We start from the raw sequence: 12,451 nt of genomic DNA, 5'->3' as shown, positions 1-12,451 counted from the left end.
AAGAAGTGATGCTGAAAAGAGCCCCAGTATTAGAGAGATTTACAGTACTGTGCAAAAGCCAGAAACCACCCTTCATTGATTTATTTTCCAGTTTAAATTACAATTATTCAGGTTATTCCTTTTTTAGTGAAATAAATTAGTTCAAAAAATGATTAACAAATCAAACAACGCTAGACCATCAGATAAACAGTACTTAGCTTTTATCTTTGAGAGAGAGGAGAAAAGCAAGCTCCACTCTCAGTCCACAGGTGTTTCTGTCCATCCTTCTGCTGTGAGAAGACAACTGAACACTATGAAAAGGATGTGTAGCTGTTAAGAAGCCATTACTGAGAAAAGGTAATAGACAAAAAAGATGAAAACTTGCAAATCAAACAGAGAAGCTGCTGGTGTTCTCAGGACAATGGACAGATCACTCTAGAGTCCAGACCTCAACATCACTGAATATGTTTGAGATTATTTGATCATGAGAAGCAGAGAATGCAACCAACGTCTAAGGCTGAACTTGGAAAAACTTTGCAATAAAGGTAAAGGGTGGACACTAAATGCTGTATAATGTTTATTCAAATATATATTTTGCTGAAGATAAAAAGTATATAGCATGCACTGTTTTGACTGGAAATAAGTAAACTGTGGTAGGGAGGGGGTCTGACTTTGACGCAGTACTGTATATCTAAAATCTTTGGATGCTTTGTTTAATTGTTTAATTATACATATATGCTTATACTTATATCTGAAATTGATATAAGACTAAGACCATCATTAAATGTCCAAAAAACAGCTTAAACAGGTGGTGCAATCATACTTCTGTATGAAAAAGGAACATTCAGGAAAGGCTTAGTCCTTTATAGCCTGAATATTTTTTAACCAGCCCTGAATCTTGTAGTTCTCATCATCCATGGTTTCATTCATGGTCGCATTCACCCACTCCTCAAACTGACACACATACCCTTTTTAAGTTAAAACTTCAAAACAGTTTTCAGAGTGTGCATAAAAAAAAATACTTATTTGAAAACCAGCCCAACGCAAGCTTAATGTTGTATATGAAAAACATTTGTTAGAGACTTTCGGCTTCAGATCTTAACAATGTCTAACAATGTTTATCAGAATACAAAATTATACAGATGAAATGCTCTGTTTTAGTGTGATGTTTTATATTTAGAGTTTTGTTTAGGCAATATTTGTTCACTCTCAACTACATAACTTACCTAGAGGTCATTACCAAATAATTAACGGTGGTTACTCAACAGTATGTCTTAAAATGAGTAAATGAAGAAGACGGTCGCAGACGGTCCACTTTATGCAGTAACCAGAAGAGTGCTTTAGGGATCAAAACGTTTTTATATTCTTCAAAATAACCTCATCTTTCCCATTCTCTCAAGAAGCTTAATGAGAAGCCACAGTGCTTTTCCAACAGTCTTGAATAAGTTGGCTTTATACACAGCATGAGAGGTGAATGGAAATCTTGTTATAATAATAATAATCATAATAATAATAATAAAAATAAAAATACTCAATGAAATAGCAAAAATCATATTAATAAATACAAAGAAGAATGTGAAATAAATATATTAAAATATATTATAATTATTAGACAGTAATAATAGTAAAATACATACACATATTATATAATATACACATATTATATTATACCTGAAGTTAAGTGCAGTAATCAGCACACCATTCATTACAGTTAGAGTCCTGTAATTATAGTAATCTGCATACTCTGTTGTCTCAGTGAAGGACGAGCAAGTGCTGTGCACTATGAAGTCATTTAACAACCTTTTACAACCCTGTAAAAAAAGCAGCATAATACCTTCCATTCTTGCTGTCCAGCATGCTGTGCTGGTCCATGCTGTTTTGTTTAGCTTGGAAGTAACAATGTGCTTTATGCTACTGATGACCATTGTTAGTTTGCACTTTTGCACATACAGTAAACAGACAATGGACACAATAAAGAATTCTATTAAACAATATTTGAGGGGTGGGCCATTTGGTCAGATTCTGATGAAGAGGCAGTCTTACCTCAAATTAAGAACCTGTTGTTTCCTATTTTTGGAATTATAGGAAGTTTTTCATTCTTGAACTGTGACCCGTGAACAGCTAAACAACCTGGAATTAGACAGAAATGAACAGAAAACAAATTCTGCAAAACAAGATGGGCTGTGAAATGCTGTTATAGAATGTCATTCAGGTTAATGTGGTGAATATTGTAAAAACTGAGCTGAACCTGATATTGTCCGTATCGCAAAAGGCCACTGCTTTTTTGACAGAAGGAATTACCAGTTTTAAAACACATCTGATAAAATGTTCGGCGCTTCTTTGATTATATTTTTTCTTTTTTGGGCAGAACTGTTGTAGATAAGCAATACAGAGTGTGTTCTCATGAATAACATCATGACTTGTGATTTGGTTGCTGGCACAAGCCAAATGCGAGTGCTGTAGCTCAACACAATTGTGATGTTATTCATGATAACACATTCTCTTCTCGTGCTGTATTGTCTAAAAATTTTATGGTATGGAATACAAATGCACTATGATTTCCAATACATGTTGAGTTTAAGGAGCTGTTTAAGGTCTAGATTATGGGGCCCAAATCTAGTCCTGGTGATGCACTTCTGTTGAAAGTTCAGTTCCAACACTAATATAACACACCTCATACAGTCAAGGCCTTCAGGAGGTCATTAACATTACAGTCAGGTGTGTTGGAGCTAAATTGTCCAAGGTGGTAGATGACCGGTACAGGGCCTGGGCACTGCTTTACATCAAATTATCTTTAAGATTATGAAACATACAATCAGACTTGATCCAACCTTCGACTGGTACTGTTTTGTATATTAGTGTCATTAAGAAAGTGTTCCGCATACAGACCCTCTCAAACTAATCAAGTCTCTTGCTCAGCTGTAGAATCTGTTCTCCTTGCTCAAAAACAGTACTCATTATAATACTGGCCCTTCGCCAGCATCTACCTCCTACTGTAGCATATTGACTTTTCTGCATGCCACAAAATGAAATCAATTCAGTGACAGATTTCTTTCTGCTGCACGGAAAACTAAAGCTAAACACACAGGTGGTAATTATCTTGCCATATCTATAAATAGAGAAATCAACATATATATGAGCGAGCCTTTACAAAACAGTGAAAGACTGCTTCCTTTAGTAGACAAAAAGACAGTTTGGAATAAAAGTTGGGATCAGAACTGACATGAGCATTAACTCCAATGATCCTGTTTAACAGCCTCTACATCATATGCTGTGCAATCTGAGTCAACTAAGGTCGTCTGCATACCCTCCAAGCTCCCCACAACAAACACAGGGCTCAACATGTCTGTCTCAGTCAAATTAGGACTGACACTTAGCCTGAGATAGGGACAGCTCTTCTCCAGCTTTAGCTGCCCTTTTGATCACCCCCACAGCAATGTTCTGTCCTCTGTGAACAATGCCTTTCAGAACTTTTGTGGCATCTGTCCAACGATTGTGATCTACTGCATGATTCATTTTGGTGCCACTGCAGCCGCACTGTGCAGCTCCATTAAAGCCTGTTCCAGCAGTTATTCCACCATCCCACACACACACTCACACAGACATATAGATATATACATGTGTGTGTGAGGATGTATATATATTCAATATATATTCAAACTGACTGGCCAAGCCAGATATTGGATGATAAATACACTTAATACTGGTCTACCATGAGGAGAGGTTGGAAAAGGGTTAAGTGAAAACATTAACACACCTAAAATCACTTATTGTATGAATATTATTCTAATAGAAGTGGTTTTTCTGAACAGTTAAACAGATAAATAGTATATTTAAGTGTACTTTTCTCAGATTCCTCATTTTTATATTTTTAGTGCACAATTTCTGTTTATTTGCTGAGTTTAACATATGGGAAAAAATAAAACATAAAAAACTAAAAATGTGCCATAAGTTTTACACAATCCACATTTTTATTGTTTTTTTCCCAATATGTTAAATTAAGCAAATAAACAGGAATTGTGCATTAAAATGTGCTGAAGTCTGTTGTCTGTAGAGGATGTGTTCACTTATCACTAGGAAAATCAGCAAAACATGCCATTTAACCAGGTGCACCCAAACTTTTGCAGGGGACCAACAGCATATTAGATTTATTGGTTCTTCATGAACTTCATCAGGATACCATAAACTTCAAAACTGTTTTCACTCTAATCCTCCCACTGAAGCGGTGCTACATCTAGAAATAAACACTGAGGCAGAGACTCCATACTCACTCTTATGCTGTATAGTAACCTATAAAAACCAGCAAAAATGCATCAAAGTCTGAATAAAAAAACTTTCCGGTAGGTCTAAAAGCTTGATATGATTGCCCAATCAAAAAGCCTGAAAGCTGAGTGTAAATATATCCAACACACTCTTTTATGAAGGATCTTTTATTAAGCAAAGTTACTGAATTGAATATTTATTCATTTGGAAAAACATCTGTGGAAAAACTTGCCGTACTCCTTGGCAGTACAAACGCTGCAGGCTATGTGTGAATGGCCAACATGTGCAAGCTGTAGCAGTCATGCTGCTGCATCGCTGTCACACAGAGGCAGTCCATGTAAAACAGGCCTAGGCTTACTGCTGTCAGAGCAGGCAGCTTTCTCCTGCTGGTGGTATTTAGCATGATAAACAAAAGTTTCGATTTTTTAAAGTAGGGTTGAGTAGGGCACAACACATTTTTGTTTTTGCTGAATACATTTAAATATATTTCAGCAAGATTCCGTTTTTTATACAAGCGACCTACAAATCTCACTTTTTCTGTAGCACCTGCCGTTTATGAACAATTCAGCTGAAAGAGGCAGGAGTGCAAACTTTACAACTTACCCCATAGCATAACAGAGTTAACTGTAATGGACTGATAGCTCTTTTGGTGCCAAGATTTTGAACTGTGATGTGCTTTTCCACTGCGAACACACTGGGTCTCGGCCAGCAAAATCAGTGCCATTTCAACCCCAAAGTTTTGCTGGTCTGGAACCAAGGAAACTGTGACGCAAGTGGCAGTAGGGCGTGGCACTGCCATCACCATGTAAAGTTGATGACACCACCATTTTCCAAAAAAACAGAACAATGATGAACGAAAACAGTGAAAGCAGCAGTGAAATGAATCATCAGTGGTCTGCAGAAAAAACCAATGCATTACTTGAGATTTGGTCTTCACAAGAAATACAAGACAAGCTGGAAAGCTCTCAAAGGAAAGCTAAGGTGTACATAGAAATAGGAGGAGATGCTTAAAGCCAGATTCAGCAGAATATCACAGCAAATTATGAACAAACTGAAAAGGCTTAAAAAGGAGTCTACTTCTGTTTCAGTACAAGGGAATGCCCACAGCCAGATATGTAATGGTTTGGCTCTCAAACCAATGAAAACGTGGAACCAGCACCAGCTCTGGCACAAGCACCAGCACTTTGTTAGTGGAAAAGAGGTATAAGTGTCTAAATGTAACAGTTACTAATAAGTCTGTAAATCGAGGCAAAATGAACGAAATTCAGTCTAGTTGTATTTTGCTTGAATTTTGCTTTCCAACCTGAATAGATGAAAGTATGTTTACCAGAATAAATATGATTTGAACACAAAGTAAAACTGCAAATATCAGACACCTATAGCATGTTTTTGATTAGTCTGTGCATAAAACGTTTCAAAAAATGCTGCTTTGAATTTACTTGGGAGATGCAAAAGTTTGGGCGCCCAGTCCAATGACATTTATTCATTGTCTACACTCTCAGAAAAAAAGGTCTGAAACTGTCACTGGGGCAGTACCCCTCTTGACACTAGCATTATACCCTTAAGGTTACATCTCAGTACCTTTAGTCAGGGAACATAATTGTACCATAATCTATTTCAATTATATTTTCTAAGTTGTACTGACTCCACACACCCCGTCTCGTCTCCAGACTTTTTATTTTGTTATTCTGTTTTAAAACATTAGGTTATGAAAACATACAAATATGTACTTTTCACCTGAGAAAACCTATTTAAGGTACACAATTGGACCTTGAAATCACTGTTGTACCTATGGGGGAACATTTACATTGTTTGTAACTGGATAAACGAAAAACGTACCTGCATGTACCTGTAACCTTTATTTCTAACAGTGTTAGTGGAATTATGTACACATCCTCTACAGAGAACACACTTCTGCACATTTAATACACAATTACTGTTTATTTGCTGAAGTTAACATATTGTAGAGGAAAAAGAAAAGCTAAAATATTGCCTGTGTACTTAATTTCACTAAGAAAATCAACAAAACGTCGCTTGACCAGGATGTTCACACTTTTGCAGACGACTGTATCTTGTTGTTTATTTTAGAAGACTTTCTTGTAACATTGTAACATTGTTTGTACATGGTACAAAATCAATCTTCAGGGCAAATCTCAAGAAATATCTGTCTGATTACTGTCAAAATTAGCAGATGTGGTTACTATGGCAATATGCAAAGATGGCCAAAAGCAGTTATACGAACTTGTTCTTGTTCTAGAAACCTGTATAACTACGTACACCGATCAGGTATAACATTATGAGCACCTCCTTGTTTCTACACTCATTGTCCATTTTATCAGCTCCACTTACTATATAGGTGCACTTTGTAGTTCTACAATTACAGACTGTAGTCCATCTGTTTCTCTGCATACTTTGTTAGCCCCCTTTTACCCTGTTCTTCAGTGGTCAGGATGGACCCATGGATCCTCACAGAGCAGGTACTATTTGGGTGGTGGATCATTTTCAGCACTGCAGTAACACTGACGTGGTGGTGGTGTGTAAGTGTGTGTTGGGCTGGTCTGAGTGCATCAGACACAGCAGTGCTGCTGGAGGTTTTAAACACCTCAGTGTCACTGCTGGACACCCATCCTCTGAAATTAATAACTAATTCTAAGTGTAGGTATTTGGACAAAAGCAGAGCTGTATGCTTATTAAGTTGAATGGGATATTTTCCAAACATTCTGTAAAGCTTGTCTGACCTCACAGCAGTTGCTATGAAATAACATATCACTGCTAATAGTGAGGGAATGGAAATAATCGAGTGGGTGGAGAAGAGTGGGTGGAGGTGTAGCAGCAGGCTGGCCCTTCCTCAAACACTTTCAGTATACAAAGAAACAAAGACACGGTCAGGAAAAGTGAGAAACGGGAAGAGAATTAAGTAAAATAAAAGTGTAAGAAGCTAAAAGGCTATTGTGGAATAGCAGTAGAAGAGCAAGAAAGAGTGCGAGAGGGTGACGGCGGGGAGGAGAGCAAGAAGTGAATTTTTTCAAAGGGTTATGCAGAAATTAAAAGAACGAGTTGGTGGTGTTTTTGGAAGGAAAACTAGGAATGGTTTGGGGAACTGGGGACTCCAAGAAAGGTGCTTTGCTTTAGACCCATATGGGTAATTAATCTATTGATGTAATTAAACAAAATCAATGGACGAGAGAGGGGGAGAGAGAGCGACGGGAGACCTTTTCCACATTGGCTTTCCAGGAACAACGTCAGGCCCCACATACCTTAAGTGCGATGTGAAAAGCCAAATTTTTTTCTTTTGCAATCTGAATATGTAGCAACACAGAGATTCTTCCACATATAGTACTACAATACCATGACCTTCATTCGTTTAATTTCCAGTCAAAGCTGCCACTCTGAACCAGTTTTTCAATTTTCAGGAGATATTTCTGAGGAGATCAGATGGAAACAGGAGAAATTAGGAAAATAAGTGACACATAATGAGAGTTTCCAAAACTGGAGTTCAAAAAATGATTAACAGACACAGAGAAAACGAGTGCATTTACATGCACTTAATAATCTGATAGCTGCAGAAAATCACTCTGTCAATAATTCGTTCAGTATGCGCTACATAAACTTTGATAATCAATCAGATAATGGGAAACTCCAGATCTACATGAGTAAGACAATGATTGGATTTCTGCTCTGCAACCAGCCAATAAACTCACAGAATAAGATGTGACGTACCCTCAAACATTATGCTGTGACCTTTTTTTAAGCACTGAGTGACTTTAGCGAAATCTGAATATACATTATCTATAAGATGACAAAAATTCAAATTCTTCATTTCACCAAACATAGTTTTTTAAAATCGCTCCAAAAGTGATTTGTTGCCATCTCATAGGCGCTTGTTAAATGCTGCTGGCTACTTCTGGGACAGCGGTCTGTTTTCATATATATGCAGACTGAGAAAGAAACCAGTGTAAGAGTATACATGTGCTGAAAATCCAGCTCTCTTTATTGGATTTGTTAATTGGATTTCTTGGCCTTAATTCTATCTAAGAAATAGGGGTATGCTGTATATGTGACCCCTTGAATATCAGATGACTGCCAAAATCTGATAATGATTGGATTTACTAAGTGCATGTAAACACACTCAATGGGACTCACCAAAACTGTCCCCATCTGATAAACAGACTTAAAGCTTTCATCTTTGGGAGAGATTCAAGCTGTACTCTGCCTTCACATCTAAAAAGGCTACAAGTGTCCATCCTTCCCCTGTGAGAAGTCAAGTCAGTGCGATGAGTCTGAAAGGATATGCAGCTGTCAAGAAGCTGTTACTGAAGGAAAGAAATAGATGAAAAAAAATAATGCAAATCAAGTAAAGAAGCTGCTGGTGTTCTCAGAACAAGGGGCTGACACACCCAAGAGTCCAGACTAGAAAAAAGTGAAAGTTTGCATGGATTTTTTTTCCCTTGGAAATCCTTGACCTACCAGACTCTAGGTGAACAGACTGACCCTTGTTTAAATACGAATCATAACAGTTTTTGGTACATAAAAACAAACAAATATTGTAAGCGGACTTCAAATTTAGAATTAAGCTGCTTTCGTTATTATGAGTCCAGACCTCAACATCACTGAATGCGTTTGGGATTATTTGGATCCAGAGAAGCAGAAAATACAACCAACTTCTATGACTGACCTTTGTGTGGAGAAATATCCCAGCAGATTTCTTAGAAAAACTGAAACCAAGCCTGCTGAGTAGAACAGAAGCTGTACTACAAGTAAAGAGTGAACACAGTTGTTGAGGCTTCTGCGTTCATTTTCTGTTAAATATGTTTTCTTTTTTTTCCTGACACTAAAAACAAATACCTTGTACTTAACGGCCGTTTTAACAGGAAATTAAATAAATGCAGGTCATTGACTTTTCTCACAGATTAAGCACTGCATGAAAAGCCTCTTAACATCTGGAAGTGTAGCAAAGCACAAAATCTTGCATATAAACACATCCACTTTTCTTGTTCAGCCTCAGGCGCTGTTTACTGTTTTCTTTAGGTGGCTGAAACTGGACAGTTACTGATATGCCTCCCATTTTTTCAGGGTTCATTTATTAATAGCTGTTTCTTAAAGGCGCATCCATCTTACCTATCGATCCCAGCGAGTGATGGCGCTTGTGACAGGTATTTTATTGGACATCTGTTATGCCAGCAGAGCACTTCTTGAAAATTGAGCTAAAAGAACAAATAAATAAATAAAAATCACAAGAGCCTACAGAAGAAGATTTAGGGGGATTTAGTGAGAAATGGAGATGGATGGATGGACGAGAGCGGTGGGAGGAAGAGGAGTGGAAGAGACGGAGAGCAGAGCGAGAGGGAGGGAGAGGAGGACATGAACAGGAGTAAAGTGTGATTGGAAAAGACAAATGGCTCAATGTAATTCCCCTTATGTATCGCTCCATCAAGCTACGATGCACAGGCCAATCAGATCCAATCAAATTCGGTCCCATACGAATCCATCCAAGCATTGGGTTCCACTTGTTTTTAAAGTGACAGCGCCGGTCAGTCGGGTTAGTTCCTAACAGAAGATACTAAACCCCAATTAGGGTTCATTTTCGCCTCAGTGGATTCTGCCAAACATGTTTTATCTCTTTCCATCTCTCTCTACAGGTATTACCGTCCTCCTCTCGCTAACAGTCTTCATGTTGTTGGTGGCAGAAATTATGCCTGCGACCTCTGACTCCATTCCACTCATAGGTAAGTGTGTGTGCGTGTGTGCTTGAGTGTTTAGACCTTCTAAATAAGGCACACATTTATATTCATTCACGGTGCAAAACAACGATTTGTATGCATGGTGTACCTGTGCAGTTTGAGCCTTCACATCAGTACTTCCTAGAGTAGCCCTGTCCTGCTCAATTAGGAGTTCTCTTTTAGGGCTGCAAAAAAATGAATATTCAATTATTCATGCAAATCAATCAACTAATAATTGATTAATCAGCTTAAGTGTGTCTGAAAGGATTGATAGCTGTTGAGAAGCCGTTACTGAGAAAAGTATACAAAGAACAAAAAAGACCTTTTGCAAACCAAACAAAGAAGCTGCTGGTTTTCTCAGAACAATGGACTGACCACCCCAGACCTCATTGGCTTAGATGTGGCCTCTAAATGTGATGTAACAATAAAATGTTTGGCAATATTCTAACAAACTGAGCAGCTGTTCTTGCTGTTCACCAAGACCTAATTTGCCACCATGGAAAAAATGTGATGCTTTGTTTAAGCTTGCCTATAAACAGTAATAAGCGATAGCTAAGAATAAGTGATACAATAATAGAATTGAATAGTAAATATGTCAATTAATGTTATAGCTCATCAGGCTGCAGCATCATTTAACTAGTGTAATGTGCTAGTCCACACGCTATCAGTGGACAGGTTTCCAGGACAAGCAGATGGCTTTTTTTTCACATGAAATTTGTGTACAAAATGAGTTGTATTTGAAGCTAATTAACCAGCGCTTGAGTAGTTGCATGTGTAATGTATCTATCACTGTGACAGCATGAGCTCCCAAATGTTCAACAGCTTTTTGAAGTAGCTGCTAAAAACGAACAGAAACTAACTAACATTAATAATGTATGATGAGCTTTAGTAATGAATTGCCTACAATGTCAACTGCGCATACTCAGGGAGAAGTTTGGTTCGTCAGAACATTGGCATGGAAGGAAAGCTTTTAGTTTATAAGCTTAAGGTTGGCTCCCTATTCACCAACTTCTTATTCAGATCTTCTATTCCACTTCAAATGTTGCACCATTTATGGTTGAATGTAAAATTTAAATAACTTCAGCTGTATCCATTTATTCACCGTTCTCCTGCTTCAGAATCAACACCTGCATATTTTTTACGGTGGTTGAAAGTAGCGTTATGCTTCCGTTGAAAGTTGGACTTATATTGTGTGTGACTATCCTTTATTTTAAGAAAATGCTCCTAGGCTTCTTTTTAACCTTCAGCCATAATTGTTCTTTTTCTTACACTATCTGACAATATAAGTTAACTGGTATTCTCTTCAGGTTAAGTCATTAACTCACTCTAGGTTGTGTGTCACTTTGAAAATGTAATAGAAAATCAATAATGGAAATATTTGCAGATGATTTCTTGTTGTCAACATTATCGATATTGTCAAATAATTGTTTCAGTCCTATTCTCTATGCTCTAACACCAGAGCCAGCTCTAGACTATAGGACCCCTTGGCAAAATTTTACTTTAGAGCCCCCCAAGTGAACCTGACCAACTCATCTTAGTATTTGTTTACTTAATCGGTTATTTGAATAAGGCAGTGTTGAAATAGAGTGAACATCATCGCTTATGGTAGGTGCACAAAACAATAACAACAAATATATTTCTGTTGTTATTATTGCATATTACATATTTTATATAACAAATGTATATTAAGTTTTAATTATGTATATCTACCATTATGAATAGAGCAGACTAAATAAACTGTCTTAGCACAATAACAGTTACACTCCAGATACCCAAACCGAGTCCGATGAGGCCTGCCAAAATATTGAGTTTCAGGTTTTCATGTGCAGCATCTGTCTCAGGTCGGGCTCAGGTTTGTTTTCTGATTTTTTTATGTTCTCTTCCACTTTTTCTGTCTCATGTGGATGCATGGTCTCTCTCTCTCTTTCACTCTCTCTCTTTTAATGTTAGCTGTATCTGAAATGGCTCCGGAGTTTGAGAAGAGGGTGAACGTGCCCCTGAATGAAACCATCGATGATGAGAGGGGTGTTTTTGGATGGTGAAAAGGTCACAGAGGATTGTACAAAATTGGTTCTCTAAAGCAGCAGTTTTTTGGTATAAGGCCCTGTTTGTGGATAGATAGTGCCACTGTGTACCCCTGCCTTTGTCCTCCCGTTACCATGGTTATTAATTAGACTATTACACTAAACAAACCAGGACCATGTCTTACCAGAACCTTGTCTGTTTTGCAAGCTTACTCCACAGCTATTGCTGACCTGGTATGAAGTTGTTTCTATGACATTTCAGATGACTTTAATGACACTGGATGGCCGCAAATTGTGATTGGTTGGCGTGCATGTTCAATTTTAATCATTTTTAAGTACCACTTTTTAGATATGGCTGCAGCAGATTTAATAAACTGACAAATTAAAAATGGAGATACAACTTCTACATTTTTGGTGGTCTTTTTGCAGCCACGGCCCCCAGTTTAAGTACCGCTGCTCTAAAGA

The 12,451-nt window shown here is 37.6% G+C and overlaps 1 protein-coding gene across 1 annotated transcript in view; it reads left to right on the top strand.

Annotated features, from left to right (window-relative positions):
* The window catches only part of chrna11 (cholinergic receptor, nicotinic, alpha 11), a 64,381-nt gene that overhangs the window by 40,190 nt on the left and 11,740 nt on the right, over positions 1–12,451 (top strand). Inside the window, exon 8 of the mRNA XM_036567176.1 lies at positions 9,882–9,968. Coding sequence (XP_036423069.1) covers positions 9,882–9,968 — 87 coding nt within the window. The remainder of the gene's footprint in view (positions 1–9,881; positions 9,969–12,451) is intronic.

Source organism: Colossoma macropomum, unplaced genomic scaffold (genome assembly GCF_904425465.1).
Source record: "Colossoma macropomum unplaced genomic scaffold, Colossoma_macropomum, whole genome shotgun sequence".
NCBI lineage: Eukaryota > Metazoa > Chordata > Actinopteri > Characiformes > Serrasalmidae > Colossoma > Colossoma macropomum.
This window is presented reverse-complemented; position numbering and strand designations above follow the sequence as displayed.